At 41.9% G+C, this 17,371-nt stretch overlaps 1 protein-coding gene across 3 annotated transcripts; it reads right to left on the reverse strand.

Moving 5' to 3' along the window:
- Nucleotides 1-507: 507 nt before the first annotated feature.
- On the reverse strand, nucleotides 508-8,247 carry Akip1 (A-kinase interacting protein 1). 3 transcript variants are annotated; one of them, XR_006149243.1, is made up of 6 exons: nucleotides 7,906-8,247; nucleotides 7,450-7,530; nucleotides 4,950-5,054; nucleotides 2,704-2,784; nucleotides 1,622-1,829; nucleotides 823-910 (listed from the first exon to the last, which is right to left on the reverse strand). XR_006149243.1 is itself a non-coding variant. In XM_042691726.1 (5 exons), exons 1-5 carry the CDS (start codon nucleotides 8,116-8,118, stop codon nucleotides 767-769), a joined length of 624 nt encoding a protein of 207 aa, XP_042547660.1. In that variant the 5' UTR covers nucleotides 8,119-8,243; the 3' UTR covers nucleotides 508-766. The 3 variants fall into 3 exon arrangements, 2 of the variants coding, with proteins under 2 accessions (XP_042547660.1, XP_042547661.1); XM_042691726.1 differs by lacking the exon at nucleotides 1,622-1,829 and having other exon boundaries at nucleotides 508-910; nucleotides 7,906-8,243; XM_042691727.1 differs by lacking the exons at nucleotides 1,622-1,829; nucleotides 2,704-2,784 and having other exon boundaries at nucleotides 508-910; nucleotides 7,906-8,243.
- Between the last annotated feature and the right edge of the window lie 9,124 nt (nucleotides 8,248-17,371).

A 17,371-nucleotide genomic window follows, 5' to 3' on the forward strand; every position in this document is an offset into this window, starting at 1 on the left:
TCTTTATTACAAGAAATTAAATAGTAATAATGGGGTCTGGGAAGGTGGATCAGTGGTAGAGTGCTTGGCTTATATGATGAGGCCCTGGGTTCAATTCCTCAAAACCATATAAGCAGAAAAAGCCAGAAGTGGTGCTATGGCTCAAGTGGTAGAGCACTAGCCTTGAGCTGAAGAGCTGAAGGACAGCACCCAGGCCCACAGTTCAGGCCTCACGAGCCACAAAAATAATAATAATGATGATAATAATAATAATGGTAAGTATTTGACAAGGCATTACAAAGAGAGGCTGACAAGGCCTTCAGTGGGGGAATGTCACAAGTGACAGTCAATAGGCAACAGCACCTTCACCCCATTAAGACCAGCCAGCAGATGAGCAGCAGGAGGGGCCCAGGAGCTGGTGGCCTGGTGTGGTGGCCAGCTTTGGGCACATGTGTCTACAGCTTCTCTGCAATCTTTCATAGAGCCTAAACAGGAGGATCACAGTTTTTTAATACTAGTAAAAAGGAATTGTTTCCAAATTTCTCCTTTTATTACCATAATTAATCTTTACTTAGCCAGCAGTAAAACTCTTCAGACAGCATTATCACATTATTGTTTACAGGCAAATGTGGACGGGGTTAAAATGGGCACTGAAAGACTCTAGGTCCCAGGAAGGCTGATCCTCTAGAGTCAACACTAAAAATGGGCCTAATAGGTTGTCCTAATGAGAATCGTATGGTGGATTTATTCTTCTTGCTTTGTAACAAAGAATGATGTGATGGCAGCATCACACAGGGAAGACCAAGTCCACACTTTGTCCTGAATCAACCGCTACCACATGAGTCTTCTTAGTTAAGGCATTTGAGCCCACAGTGACAGAATAGATTCCTGGATATACTTCTATGTAGAGGTCCTTAGAGATGTCCCCAGCCTGGAAAAAGAGGGCACCACAGTTTAGATACTTTGTATCTCAATGCCATGATGGCATTGACATATGCATGCCAGAGGTGTGATGAGATGCTGTTCAAATGAGGGACATGGGTCCTGTTTTCAAGGCTCTGGTTGGTTACATAATAGCAGCTGCCATTTAAGTAAATCTTAGCCTTTATGCTTGATGACTTATACCAAAAGCTGTGAAAACACTTTGTAAATGCTCAAGTGTTTTATCAATATGAGGGATTGTAAAAAGAATACTAATTGGAGTGGAGTAAGAATAGGGAGAGGGAAAGGCCTTGTTTGGGGGATCAGAAGTAAGAAAGTAGAACCTGTGAGCAGACATTATAGTAATAATGGCAATGTCCCTTAGAATGATAAGAACTACTCAATTAGTGTTTTGCTAAATTCAGTATCACGAAGATGAAGCACTTTTCTCCTAAGGCTAAGAACATACAAGAGGAAAGTGTAATAGCTGACAAAAGCAATTCTTGGGAGAAAGTTGAAGCTAACTGGAAGATTTGTGTTTAGAGCTGAAGTGAGCACAAACCATTCTCTAAGGCTACATGTTATAATGGCCGGGAACCAAGGTCATAGTAAGAACACAGGCAGAGGATGGGTCTCAGTTCAAATGGTGAAAGGGCAAAGTTATAAATCAGGAAAGGCCAGTAAGAGCCAAAGTGACAGCTGAATGCCACTACACACTCACTTGCTCAATGCTCAGAAGGGGCCACAGGCAGAAGCTGTCACTTTTAACACTATACATGGGATGAATGACTGCTGGCCAGCAAACTCCATGAGCAGGAGTAAGTGGTAACACTGAAACTTTGATGAAATTCCCTCTTTACTTTGTCTTCCAGATTTGAAGCCATTTTCTTCAAAAGCTGCTTTATGTTTTATACTTTCATGCCCAGCTTCTGCAAAATTATTAAACACTTAACTGATATGAATATATATCACAATATAACACTATTGATTGTCACTGTGTTGAATAAGACAATGAAAAGCTAAGCATACTCACTCCATTAATACGATGTCTGCATACAAGGCAGCACCAGGGTTGGATACGCATCTATGATTCCAACACTATAGTTTATCACCAAGATTAGCATCACCAAAACTTAGAGGCTACTAGAAGCTTTCTAGAAGCTAGCAAAGCCTGGTACCTTTTTTATTACCTTGTATGTAAACAAAAGTAAGGAATTTATTGCTGAAGTTCCTTTCCTCAAAAACCTCAGTCCTTCCAAGTTCCAAAAATTCCCCGAACTGACGAACTAATGAGTATTTTAATCTAAAGATGAAAAACTCATAGCTATTATTTTTTTTCTTACAGAGAACATTTGTGGAAAATTGGAACAAATAACCTCCAAATGTTTTGGAATCTGATACCTCACCAAATATATATGTTTTAGAATTCCACAATAGTTGCATTTTACAAGCAGAAGGGTCAGGCCCTCCTGCTGCCTGAACAGATGGTGGAATTCTAACAAGACCAAGTGCCAGCCCAGCTGAGCTGTAGGAACAGAAATGTGAATACTTCACATTCTTTCCAACCACAACTATGAGTTCAGGCTCAAAGAGCATCCCTAAGCTTCAAGTGAAGGAAGGATACCAAGAAAACATAACTTTACACTGAACCAAAATTTTGTACCCTTCTCCTCAAGGGTAACAACATCTTAATATAAAAACACTACAGCTCTAGTGAAACAGGGAGCTGTGTAATTAACAGGTCAACTGGGTCAAAGGATGACAATGGTGGTAAAGCCAAGCACACTCACAAAATGTACTCACCAGATGGGATGCTTCTGAAGCAAGGTCTGATGTTTGATAGATGCCTTCTTCGTGAAGGGATGGCTTTTCTCTGTCCTTCATCTAAGAGACAGGGTCAAGAGACAAGTAGAAACACTGATGAGGTAGGGCCCAAGCTTTGACTTTTGGAGTGCAAAGAATTTTTCTCCCACTTGTTAGAATTGCTCTAAGTTTTGTTTTGTTTTTTCCTGGGGCCTGAACTCCGGGCCTGGGAGTTGTCCCTGAGCTTTTGTGCTCAAGGCTAGTGCTCTATCACTTGAGTCATAGCTCCACTTCTGGCTTTTTTTGTAGTTTAGTAGAGATAGGAGTCTTACAGACTTTCCTGCCACAGCTGGCTTTGAACCATGACCTTCAGGTCTCAGCCTCCTGAGTAGCAGTATTACAGGCACCCACTCTCTTTAAGTTTGTTGTTGTTTTTTAAAGTTATCATCTAAGGGCTGGGAAGGTGGCTCAGTAGTAGAGCACTTGCCTTGCACGCATGAGGCCCTGGGTTCGATTCCCCAGCACCACATAAGCAAAAAGAAAAAAAGCCGGAAGTGGCGCTGTGGCTCAAGTGATAGAGCGCTAGCCTTGAGCTGAAGAGCTGAGGGACAGCGCCCAGGTCCAGAGTTCAGGCCCCATGACCGGACCCCCCCCCCCAAAAAAAAGTTATCATCTAAGTTTTTAAAGCTCTTTTGAGTAAATTTAGAGGCATATTTTAAGTCATGTCTCCCATGATTTACATAGGCCTTGGAGTTAAACAAACCTGAGTTTAAATCCTATTTCCTGCTACCTATGAAGAGAGATTGTTTAACTTCTTTGAGCCTTGGTTTTCTAGACTATAACATGGGCTACTTAGCAACAATTTAAAGTGAAAAAGTAATGACTCTTAAGAGCCTCTCAGAAAATAAAATTATCTTGTTCTAGGAGTGGGGAACTAAAAAGGAACATACTGACTGATAGGGCCAATTTTCTTAAGGGAACCAAATTACATTTTGTGGAAAGCTAATGACTCTTTCACCACAAGTTCCCTTGGAGGTCAGGCCTAATGGAGAGCTCAGGCCAGGCCTGGAAAAGGACCCCAGGGCACAGGTTCTAGGAGCTCTTCACATCCCAGAAAGGAGGTCAGGGTATGCCTCTAGCCTGCACTCAGCTCTCTAACTTCTCCTAAATTCCTTTGCTCTAACATCCCAACATGGCCAATAGGCCAGAAAAGTCAAGGGTCCAAAAATCAAGGTTTACAATCTGAAGTTTTCTATTTTTGAGTACCAATAGGGGAGTTTAAGAAAAATAAGAACAAAAGCTATTCTCCTCAAACAATACCTCTGACTCCTGTTCAACAGGAGATTTAGCTTCCTGGTAATAACACATAGTAAATAACAGGTAAGCCTGTGAGAAGAATCTGGAAACATTACCATTAGAGAAAGAATATTTAAAGTCAGACATGTAGTCCCAACTACTCCTGAGGCTGAGGAAGGAGGATCACTTGAGGCCAGGAATACAAGATCACATCTAAAAAATTATTTAAAAAAAAAATTGAGTATAATGTCTTACATCTGTAATTCTAGCTACTTGAGAGGCTGAGATTGGGAGTGTCATGGTTTAAGACTATTCTGGCCAAAAAGTTAGCAACAGTCTATTTCAACCAACAAGTCAGGCATGGTGGCTTGGACCTGAAATCTCAGCTGCAGGGTGGCACAGATAGTGGTCTGAGGCTAGCCCTGGCAAACGCACCAAGACTCTGTCCAAAAAATAAAAACAAGAAAGGCTGGGATATAACTCAAACTGAGAGCACTTACCTAGCTAGTACAAGGCCTTCAGTTCAAACCCCAGAACCACCAAACAAAATAACTAACGAAACCACATACAACTCAAGAAAATGTTGAAGACATGAGAAGCTCTCTAAGCATACTCAGGATGCAGGTGAATAAGTTAGTCATGTTTTGGACAAATTCCTATTCTTGACTTAATTGCTGTAAGTTCTCTAAGGTGAACTGATAAGGCATCTAATCACAGTCCCACAGTAGCTCCCAAATACAGGATCTCGGAGCTAGAGGTGTGGCCAAAGTGGTAAAGCACCAGCTGTGAGTGAAACTGTCAAATGAGAACTTGAAGCCCTGAGTTCAAGCCCTATACTTGCATGCGCACGCGCGCGCGTGCGCGCGCACACACACACACGTATGTTCCAAATACAAGATCTCAAGATTGAGAGGCTGCAGGCCCAACACAGGACAAGTGAAGATACATACCCGACCATGATCTACATCTGCACACAGGTGCAACTCCGACTTTCCTCTATGATAACGAAAGACATGGGTTGCCCCTCCTTCCTCTGGCTTAGACGAATAATATTTCTAGAGAAGTAATGAGAAAGACAATGGAGTAACCAGATATTCAGGTCACACTTTCAAAATACCCTCTAATACTTGAGAAAGTGTGGTTAAGAAAGGAGGCCAGAAAACAAAGTCAAATTACTTGTCCTTTTAGCAGACCTCTCAAATCAAAGAACAAGCCTTAGCCTGTGAGAAGAGGCTGTAAAAAACTGCATTTGGCAAGGATTTGCTGCCACCTGCTGCCTCTGTAGGGCAAGATCTCTGGCCAATTAAAGATTGGCAGGACCCATTTTCTCTGCTAGATTAAACAATCTGTCCTCCTTTGCCCCAATGTCCAGAACACATATCCTTTTATTTCCTCCCCTGAAAAATTCTGATGAACAGTTCTATGTTTACTGTCCAGGTCTCAGATAAGTACATAAGATCTAGAAATACAGCAGGACAGGAAATATAAACCCACAAGCTATCTATATTGGCCTTCTCCCCAGGGTTCCCATGCAGGGGAATGGAAGAAGAGGGGTCTAGTTAAAGGATAAAGGATCAGAAGATCAGTTATATTTTTCTTGTCTCTTTCCCCCCTGTCCCAAATTAACCTTGGGATTTACCCTGAGTATGACTAATGATGAAGGCATCCAAAGCCTGTTTGTTTTGAATGTATTGTAGGACTAAGGCATGTGACTAGAAGAATGAGAAGCCAGAGAATACACTCAGGACACATATTTTATGATATATTTTACAAACTGCTTCAAAATTGTGGAAGCAAACTCAGTTCTATCAGAACTCTGTTCTATCGCTTTAGAAAGCCAATGGGTTCTGAGGCTCATCCCATAACAACTTGAATTGATGCATGACCAAAAACCAACTTGAAGAACACCAATTTTGCTAAACCTCAAACCAAAGACAAATATTATTCCTTTAACTGAACCATGAAACAAGTGGGTAAGCTAATCACTTTACAGTAGAGCTGAAGTCACACATTTTTCTACAACCACCTTGGAACAAATAAAAACAAAAAATATTCTCCAAGCCATTTCTTGGAATCATAGGGATTTTTATAAAAGAAAAGGTTAGAATTTTTTGAGATCTTGGCATATGAAACTGAAAAAGCAGTACAAAAACAGAGCCCTTTCCCTCCTCCCATATATATATCCTTATAGCCAAAAAAGTGTCACAAAATATTAAGTCTGGTGTGACTTCAAATGGAGCTTACCTTCTACTGAAGGAGTGTTTTCCTTCAAATGTTGGTTGGCCTTGATCAGCCTTCCCTCAAGGTACTTAAATATGACTTAAGGGTATAAATTTCAGAAGAGGAACTTCAAAACCCTTTTTCACCTATCAATGCCTTATGGTACTAAAAAGAATTTTATGCTGCTCTTTATTTTTCAGTGGAAACCAAAGAAATAGGCTATACATACTGGGACTTTAGAAATCTTGATTTTACAACACAAAGCTAAAATGCATCATTAAGCATTATGTCTTGAAGTGCATTTTCTGCTTCTCATTGATTTTCTGCCTTAGGTAAGACAGATAAACTGTACCAAAGATATTTCAGCCAGGAAGTGGCAAAGAACAAGGATGGATTGCTGGGAAGTGGCTCCTAAAAGTAAACCACACATCTCTGACCAGTGAGCAGCACCTGTCTCACATGACCATTTCTGTCACACCAACAGTTTATGGACCCATTGGGATATAAACACTATGTTATCACAACTTGAGACATACATTGGAAGATCTACTGGGTGCTGGTGGCTCACACCTGTAATCCTAGCTACTCAGGAAGCTGAGATCTGAGGATAACAGTTCAAAGCCAGCACAGGCAGGAAAGTCTGTGAGACTCTTATCTCCAATTAACCACCAGAAAACTGGAAGTGGTGCAGTGGCTCAAGTGGTAGAGCACTTGGCTTAAGCTGAAGAGCTCAGGGACAGGTCCTAGGCCCAGAATTCAAGCCCCATGACCCGCCAAAGGAAAAAAAAAAATCAGAAGATCTATGTTAGATCTTCATCTCAACTTTTTGTTTCCTATCTTTGTTTCAACTTTTGTGTCACTATAGCTTGACTACACAGGCTTACTTCTGGTTTAGAGCGGTCCTAAAGATTTGTTTACAGTTCAGTTTTTGTATTTTTTTAAGCCTAATAACTAGGGAATTCATCAAATAAGTTATTTTCCACTAGACTGAAAAATGAGTAGAGAGACCTTTTTTGGGCTTGTTTACTGCTTGTGTCCTCAACAAAATGACTGCAGGATTAGTAATTCACTAAATATTTGTTGGATGAATTTTAACTTGGATTCACTATATGGTTTAATTACTTATTACTATCCACCCATGAAGGCCAGCCAGGTAGTGGATGCAGGAGTACTTCCATTTTCCCTAAATGCGGGTCATCAGAGGCAGGACTCTGGTTCACAGCAACTTACCCCACACTGACTTGAGGCATAGTCCATGAATTCAGCCATTGTTCTGAAGGAAGAACTAAGGGTTGGTTGCCTTTCTTCTCTCTATTTGAATAAATGGCAAAGCACAGGTGAGATATAGGATTCCCTACTGGAGAACGACAGCATTTTAGAAAGTCTTTTTACTTTCGAAAAGTTTTGGGTTTTTTTTTTTCCTTTAGTACGAAAGATCTTACTGGGAAAAGATTTCAACGAGAACAGAGATGTACAATTAATCCCGGGTCTAAAAACACAGGTGTGCTCAAACTTGTTTTGGACTTTAAGCAAACCAGAACCTAGAACTATCTTTATTCTTCAGCTGCCCAAACAACAATGTCACCAGTACCGTGTCCGTTTACTGATACTTCCCGCCCAGGGCAGCATCCTCCCAGGGCTTCGGGCTCCCAGCAGGCCCCGCGGGGCGGGTGACTGGGTCCTCACCTCCCCGGGGAGAAGGCAGTGGGGACCAGGGGCTGGCTCCCGGGAAAAGCGTCCGGGGCGCTCCTGGGCAGGCCAGTCCACCGCCCTCCTCTTGGCCCTCTCCAGCACTTCCAGACCCAGCCTGGCGGAGCGCTGCAGGGAACGTCCGTCCACCCCGTTCAGCACCGCCGCCGCCAAACAGTTCTCCATGTCTCCCAGGACAGTCACACACATGAGACACCCGAGGCGTAGCAGGGCCGCGGCGACCAGCCTCAGCTCGGCCCGGGAGCCCTCCCCTGGACCTCGCCGGCCCCCACTGCGCGCCCTCTGACCTCAACGCGCATTCCAGCCCGCGCCCCGCCCTTCACTTCCGCCCCCACCCCACCCGGGGCAGGGAACCCCCTCACTCGGCGACTCGCGCATGCGCTCAGTGCTCCCGGAGAAGGAAGAGGAGACTGGCGCTGCGAGTGCCCTCGCGCCGAGCAAGCCATTGGCGGAGGGCGGAGATGGGCGGGGTTTAGGATCCTGGCCACGCCTCCTGCGTTCGACCGCCGCCCCTCAGCGTTTTTGGCGGCAAATTGACGTGTGCTGAGGCTTGAGTAGACCCCGGGCAAGCGGCAGTGAAGACCAACTGGGCTGGGCCTGGTCCTTTGATGTCTTTCTTGTCTGGCTTGGTGAGCTCGAAGTCAAGTGAGCTGGTCTCCTGCTGGGATAAATAAAAGTCGGGAGGGCTGGGAAGGTGGCTCAGTAGTTGAGCGCTTGCCTTGCGTGCATGAGGCTCTGGGTTGGATTCCTCAGCACCACATAAGAAAAAAGCCAGAAGTGGCACTGTGGCTCAAGTGGTACAGTGCTAGCCTTGAGCTGAAGAGCTGAGGGACAGTGCCCAGGCCCAGAGTTCAGGCCCCACGACCCACACACACAAAAAAGTTGGGAGCCTCCAATTCCTCTTTCTGCTGTCCGTATTTTGCTTATGGAGGGTGATTAAGGACAGGCCGAGGGTTTCTGTCCATTGAGCAGTTTGGCTGCTCAGAGTCACGGAGACGACAGAGAGGCGCTGGAAGCATGGACCTAATTTGGAAGGCAGGTGTTCCAGGCCAGTAGGGTAGGGGTACTGGAAGTTGTAGGATCTCTGATAAAAACCACTTCTAAAAACTAATACCAAATCAAATCTTTGCCTTTATTTATTTGCCAGTCCTGGGGCTTAAACTCTAGGCCTGGGCACTGTCCCTGAGCTTCTTTTGCTCAAGACGAGCGCTCTACCACTTGAACCACAGCGCCACTTCCAGCTTTTTCTTGTGATACTGAGGACTTGAACCCAGAGTTTCAGATGCATACTTAGCAAGCACTCTACCAGTAAGCCACATTCCCAGCTCACATTCATTTAAAAAAAAAACAAAAACCTTGTAAGTATATTTATATGTTTAAATGTTCATGGTTCCTCCTCTAAACCTGTAACTTGAGAATCTTTTTCTTTTTTAAAAAATTGGAAAAAATAATTGACTGGGTAGCAGGCGCTGGCCGCTGTTATCTCAGGCCTGGAATCCTTAGCTACTTAGGAGGCTGAGATCTGAGGATCCCAGTTCAAAGCCAGTCCAGGCAGGAAAGTTCGTGAGACTCTTATCTTCGAATAAACCACCAGAAAACCGGAAGTGGTACTGTGGCTCTAGTGGTAGAACTTTCGCCTTGAGTTGAAGAGTTGAGGGACAGCACTCAGGCCCCATGTCCAACCAAGAAAAAAAACAAACATTGGTGGGACATAATGATGGAACTTGGCCTGCTATCAGGAGCAAATATAGTCTTAGGCTGGATACTTCTTTTTTGTTGTTGTTGTCATTGTTGGTGTGGGGTGAGAGGACCTTGAACTTAGGGCCTGGGTGCTGTCTCTGAGCTTTTTTACTTGAGGCTAGCACTCTACCACTTTGAAGCACAATCCATTTTCAGTTTTCTGGTGATTAATTAGAGATAAGACCCTCATGGACTTCCCTGCCCAGGCTGGCATTGAACGGTAATCTTCAAATCTTAGCCTCCTGAGTAGCTATAGGCCTGAGGCACCAGTGCTTGGCTCAGACTAGATACTTATGAAAACAACTATGAGTCTTGGAAATGGAGGGAGGGTAACTAATAGGGAATGTGATCCTACCTACAACAACCTGAACTGTCTGAGTCTTTAATGATTTCGCATCACAAGGATAACTCCACTATGAGAACAGAGAAAAGTTATTTGCTTAGGGTATGTTTATGGGAATAGATGAGTTGGAAGAAGTATTCTTGACATCTGAGGAGAGAGATTTATTGGTATTTGGGACTTTTTAAGAAAAAAAAACAAGTCCAGGGAAGAGTGGTGTAGAGCCTTTGTGTGTGAGGAGGTGGGGTGAAAAAAAGGGTTAAAAAAAAAAACACAGGATGCAGAAATGGGTATTATGCCAGAATTACACAGTGATTTATACTGTACATACCCAGAGAATGTATAAATCTTTTTATTTGGCAGGTGGTATTTTTATTTCTTCTGCAGACTTAGGGGATTTAGATTCATTACAGCTTTGTGAAGTAGTATAAAGTCTGAGTCATTAGGTCATTTATTTTCCCTGATTGCATCAACCCACTGGGTTATTGAGGAATGAAAGAAACTCATTATCAAAAATGTCATCTTGATCATATAGATTAAAGAAAATGGAGCCAGGCACCAGTGGCTCACACTTGTAATCCTAGCTCCTCAGGAGGCTGATATCTGAGGATCATGATTTGAAGCTAGCTGGGGCAAGAAAGTCCATGAAACATTTATCTCCAATAAACTACTCAGAAAAAGTTGCAAGTGGCGCCATGGTTCAAATGCTAGAGCACTGCCTTTGAGCAAAAGAAGCTCAGGGACAGAGCCCAGACCCAGTGTTCAAGCTCCCAAAAGGATCAAACTTAGGGGAATGAGTGGTCACAAACTTAAAAATTGGTGTAGCACAGAAATACTAGAAAAAAGTTTTGCATTTTTAAAGTATCAGAAATTAGTGTAATAGATAAAAGCAGCTGAAATGGAGAGCCTTTAAAAACTACCTTATTTTTAAATGTTTACAAACAAGACCACACTAAAGCTACCAGCACAACAATGTTTATTGCAGCATTATTTACCATAGCTAAGATATGGAACCAACCCAGATGCCCCTCAGTAGATGAATGGATCAAGAAAATGTGGTATATATACACAATGGAATTCTATGCCTCCATCAGAAAGAATGACATTGCCCCATTTGTTAGGAAATGGAAAAACTTGGAAAAAATTATATTAAGTGAAGCAAGCCAGGCCCAAAGAAGCATAGGTCCCATGGTTTCCCTTATTTGCAATATCTAGTATATGTCTGAGTCAAGCGGAAAAGGTCAGATAATGTGATGTCAGGAAAATGAACCCTTAGATGTGTATTTTAATGTTTTTTTCTTTCATGCATGTGTTTCTAACGCATTTATAAGATTATCTCTTTGTTGCTTTGTATGTCCCTCCCCCACAGTATAACCCCTGCTTTCACTATATTTGATGTCAGTATAACTTGTGGAGGAGATGGGGAAAAACCAGTTGTTTAAGGATACAGGTGGACCTGTTGCAACAATGAGAAGTACAAGTTGTCATGTCCAAAACGAGCTTTACAACGTCGGTGGGGGGGGGGGGTAAGGAGAGGGATTGGGATTGGGAGGGAGGGGGGAGGCTGGGAAGGGATGTGAAGGGTAAACCAAAGGAGGAGGCTGCAATGCTTGGTAAGAAATGTACGCATTATCCTGCCCATGTAATTGTAACCCCTCTGTACAGTATGTTCACAAATAAAATTAAATTAAAAATAAATAAATAAATAAATAACTACCTTATTTTTGTATAGTGTAAATATAAAATTCATCCGTTTTAAGTATCTAATGCAATAATTGTTAGTACATTTGCAATAGTCATGCCAATATCACCACAATCCCACTGTGGTTTATTTTCATTACCTGAAAAAGAGCCCAGTGCCCACAACGTGAGATCAGTTCTCCGCTCCCATCTCTAGAGCCAAGTAACCACTATTGTGTTTATCATCTCTATAAATATGCTTTTTCTGGATAATCTGTATTAATGGGATCCAATGATATGTGTGACCCTTTTGATCTGGCTTCTTTTCTTAATATAGCATTTTTGAGGCTTATCCATGTTGTAGCAAGTATCAGTATTTCAATCCTTTGTATGGATGAATAATATTCCATTATACCAACTTTTTTTTTTTTGTCGGTCATGGGGCTTGAACTCTGGGCTTGGGCGCTATCCCTCAGCTCTTCAGCTCAAGGCAAGCACTCTACCGCTTGAGCCACAGCGCCACTTCCGATTTTCTAGTGGTTTATTGGAGATAAGAGTCTCATGGACTTTCCTTGCTCCGGCTGGCTTTGAACCGTGATCCTCAGATCTCAGCCTCCTGAGAAGCTAGGATTACAGGCATGAGCCACTGGCGCCCGGCCTCATACTAACTTTTATTTATCCATTTACCAATTGATAGCCATTTGACTTGTTCCTGTTTGAGGCCATTTTAATATATAAGACTTAATGTAGATACTTAGATTCATTTCCTTTGAGTAAATAATTAAGAGTGAAATTGCTGTTACATTCTTCTCCATTGTGGCTGTACTATTTTGTTGTTGTTGTTGTTGTTGGTTGTGGGGCCTGAACTATGGGCCTGGGCACTATCCCTCAGCTCTTCAGCTCAAGGCTAGCGTTCTACCACTTGAGCCACAGTGTCACTTCTGGCTTTTTCTGCTTATGTGGTGCTTAAGAATTGCACCCAGGGCCTCATACATGCAAGGTAAGCACTCTACCACTGGGCCAGCTTCCTAGCCCGGTACTATTTTTTTTATTCCCACTAAGGACATGAGAGTTCCATTTTTTCCATATGTTCCTCAATACTTGTCACTTACTAAAAATTATTATTATCCTCATTCTGGAGAGTATGAAGTAGTGTCTTATTGTGGTTTAATTTGTTTTTTGGGGTTCTTTGGGAGTCGAGGGGGTCAGTTATGGGGCTTGAACTCAGGGCCTGGGCGTTGTCCCTGAGATTTTTTCGCTCAAGGCTAGTGCTCTACCATTTGAGCTACAGTGCCACTTCTGGCTTTTTTTTTTTTGACTAGAACATTAGAGATAAGAGTTTCACAGACTTCCCTGCCTTGGCTGGCTTTGAACCTTGATCTTCAGATCTCAGTCTCCTGAGTAGATAGGATTACAGGCATGAGCCACTGGTGCCCCACAATTCTTTTTTTTTTTTTTGCCAGTCCTGGGGCTTGAACTCTGGGCCTGCATGCTGTTCCTCAACTCTTCAGCTCAAGGCAAGTGCTCTGCCACTTGAGCCATAGTACGACTTCTGGCTTTTTCTGCTTATGTGGTACTGAGGAATCGAACCCAGGGCCTCATGCATGCAAGGCAAGCACTGTATCACTGAGCCATCTTCCCAGCCCTCTAGTCAAATCTTTGTGTGTGTGTGTGTGTGTGTGTGTGTGTGTGTGCGTGCGCGCGCATGTGCGCACATGTACCAATCCTGGGGCTTGAACTCGGCCTGGGCACTGTCCCTGAGCTTCTTTTACTCAAGGTTACCAGTTGAACCCCAGCACCTTTTTTGGCTTTTTTCTGAGTACTGTAGTTTATTGAAGATAAGAGTCTCATGGACATTCCTGCCTGGGCTGGCTTTTGAACCGTGATTCTCAGATCTGGGCCTCCTGAATACCTAGGATTACAGGCATGAGCCACCAGTGCCCAGCCCTATTTTTAATTTCATTTGTGTTTATTATTATTATTGAGTTATAATATTCAAATACTGGGCAGATGCTGGTGGCTCACTCCAGTATCCTAACTACTCAAGAGGCTGAAATCTGAAGATTTGTAGTTCAAAGCCAGTGAAGTCAGAAAAGTATGAGAGACTTTTCAATTAACCAGCAAAAAAGACAGAAGTAGAGGTTAGGTTCAAGTAATAGAATGCCAGCCCATTAGAGAAAATGCCAAGTGTGAACTGAAGGCTCTGAGTTAGAAGTCTCAGTACCAGCACAAGAACAACAACAACAAAAAATTTAACCTCAAAAAACCAAATCAGTTCCTATTGACAAGTACAAAAGAAAAGGAAAAGAAAAGATTTTGTCTTCCTTGCTTCTAAGCTTTATTATGCAGATTCAAGGAATGTTTATTGCATAACATGCTCAAGTCAAGGAACAACATATTGCCCAGTTTCTCTGCTTTGAAATTTAGGACACACTAAAATTGTTAAATCCAATTTAAATAATAGTCACAATGACATTACCCTTTACAAATGCATGTACTAGAGTTAAGAGTGAATACTAGGGGAAAACCAGAATATTTTAGAATATGGCTTTATGAAATAAACTAAATAAAATAAATTTTTTTCGGTGGTGGGGCCTGAACTCTGGCACTGTCCCTGAGCTCTTCAGCTCAAGGCTAGAGCTCTACCACTTGAGCCACAGTGCCACTTCTGGCTTTTTCTGCTTATGTGGTACTGAGGAATGGAGCCCAGGGCCGCATACATGCAAGGCAAGCATGCTACCACTGAGCCACCTTCCCAGCCCAATGTATTTATTTTATAAGCTGTTCTGTTAAGTTATGAGCTTATATGAAAATAAAATCAGAACTAAAGACATAGTGACACAAATATAATGGATCTTCAAAACCTTTAAATTTTACTTCAGGTAGTACCATTTGATGCATTAGGTCCAGTTACTCTATTTTTTCTTTTGTTGCCTATACCTTTGGTGTCATCTAAGAAATTATTGTCAAATTCGGTGTTTTGAAGCTTTTGCCTTATGGTTTCTTCTAAGAGTTTTAATGCTGTTGTTCTTCTATTTAAGTTTTGATTTTTTTTTTTTTGGCCTATTGTGGGGCTTTAACCCTGGGCCAGGGGGCTGTACCTGAGCGCTCCACCACTTGAGCCACAAGGCCACTTTTGGTTTTCTGGTGGTTAATTGGAGATAAGAGTCTTACAGACTTCCCTGCTCTTAATTGAAGATAAGAGTCTTAAGGACTTTTCTGCCCAGGCTGGCTTTGAACTGCACCCCTCAGATCTCAGCCTCCTGAGTAGGTAGGATTACAGGTGTGAGCCACCAGTGCCTGAATTTTGAATTAATTTTTGTGTATAGTATTAGGCAAGGGTGCAACTTTATTCTTGCAACAACTTCATTCTTTTTTAATAGTTATTATAAAGGTCAATGTACAGAGGAATTACTGTTACTTAACTTAGGTAAAGAGGTACATTTCTTTTTGAACAATGTCATTCCTAACAACTTCGTTCTTGAACACCAGTGGCTGTCCTGCATTAATCAGCTGTCCTGTATTAGTCAGTTTGCATTATTGTAACAAAATACCTGAGACAATCAACTATTAAAAGAAAAATCTTATTTTGACTGAGAGTGTTGGAAAATTTCATTATGTAATGGCTAGGACCCATTGTTTTTAGGCCTGTGGCAAGTTTGCACATCTTGGCCAGGAATATATGGAGGAGTAAATTTCTTCACTTTATGGCTGAGTTGTGGACAAAAGATACCAAAATTCCACTTTCCTCTGTGTGTGGGGGTTGGGGAGAGAGAGAGAGAGAACTCTGGGGCTTAAAATCAAGGCCTTGTTATGCCTGAGCTTTTTTGCTCAAGGATATCACTCTACCACTTGAGCCACACCTTTATTTCTGACTTTTTGCTGGTTAATTGGAGATAAGAGTCTCATGGATTTGTCTGCCTATGCTGGATTTCCACTAGGACCCTCAGATCTCAGCCTCCTAAGAAGCTAGGATTATAGGTGTGAGCCACCAGTGCCTAGCTCCACAATTTCTTTTTTAGGACATACTCTCAGTGATCAGAAAACATCCCACTAGGTCCTGCATCTTAGTTTTTACCATTGTCCAACAGCACCAAACTGGAGACTAGATTCATACTGTCTTGTGGAAGTTTTTATGCCCCCAACGTGTCTTTGTCTGCATCTTCACGATCTGGAAGTACCATCGGTAGTCAGAGCACAGTTCCTGATATTCAGGGGACAAGATCTTTTTGCCAGACTGACTTTTGGGAAGCAGTATTAAGCTAGTCAACAGCATAGGCACAGCTGCCTGCCATGGGGGTGAGGGTGGCTAGCTTCTGTGCTAACAATTCAGACTGACTGAAATAACTGGAATTTACTTTCCAAGATTTACCCTGAAAGTTGCAAGCCTCCAGTAGACTCCAGAGTTCTGAAATAGCTACATCAGACAGACTCTTTTTATCATTGTTTGTTGTCTAGGTAGAAGAGAGATTCTTGGTGTTTCCCACTCCCCCATCTTCCCACAGTCCTTTCTCCTCGTGTTTGGTGGAGAAAACATAAATGTCTCCATACAAAGTGTCTTTATTTTCCCTCTCAAACTTCTACAGCAACTATAGCAAAGATATCCTATTTGGGAGTTAGGGCCCTATTGGGGTAGATATTTGAAGCAATGGCTGTTGGTTGTGCACTGTGGTAAAAAAAAAAAAAAAAAAAAAAAAAAAAAACCTTGAAGAGAATAAAGGCTTAACTATAATCTGAGACACAGCAGGTACAGAGATCTTTCTTTATTAATAATCTTTTGTTTCAGGGAAATTTTGTACCCCATTGTGACTGGACAAGATAAGACCTGAGATAGTTGAGGCAGAAGATGCTTTCTGATAGGAGATTAGAGGAAGAGAAGATGAGAGGTTGGGGTTAAAGTTGAACAGATCCTGTGGAGAGAGAAATGAGGCACAAAACTGCTGAGTAGACTTTATGCAGGACTCAAGAGATTTCTTTGGTTGGTAGTGTACTTTCTCAGTCAACATCTACATTATCATCATCTTTTTTCAGTTAATAAGAGTGAGGTGAGGTAGATTGATTTAGTAAACATTTTTAGATCAATTTTCTCATACATACCGGAGAAAGAGGAAGTATAAGTATATTAGAAATAAATGTTTCAGATTAATTTGTTCTATACCTGATTCTCTAACTTAATTTCAGACTGCAATCAAAGTATTCAGCCACATAAGGGCCAATCCTATTTCATCCTTATAAGAAGATAGGAAAACAAAGATAAAATGTAACATTTTGTAATTTTTATTGTTAAATATGTGTAAGAAACATTTTTTTGATCCTAAAGTATTAAGAGTTGCTGCTGAAGGAAAAATTATCAGCAGATAAATCTTCATAAAAGTCATGATTCAAAGTAGGTGAAAATAAGATTATTTTATCACAAAATCTCAACATGAAATCATTATTACATGCTTGTGTAGCAGTGAAGTTCCTAGGTGTTAAAAGTAAAATACAGATAGTTAATTGTCATGGACCCTTCAGGTATTATCGTTTATTTAAACATTCTCAGAGCTCTTTTCTGCTTATTGGGTTTATGATGCTGGTTAAATTCAGTACATCTGTTTTGTAAGAAGCCAAAGAGAATGTTTTTCCCTGCAAAAAAGAAGATGATAGTCTGTTTATCTAGGTCCTCCAAAAGCATTTCCTGCC

Source organism: Dipodomys spectabilis, unplaced genomic scaffold, assembly GCF_019054845.1.
Source record: "Dipodomys spectabilis isolate Male_0828 unplaced genomic scaffold, ASM1905484v1 ptg000145l, whole genome shotgun sequence".
Classification (NCBI taxonomy): domain Eukaryota; kingdom Metazoa; phylum Chordata; class Mammalia; order Rodentia; family Heteromyidae; genus Dipodomys; species Dipodomys spectabilis.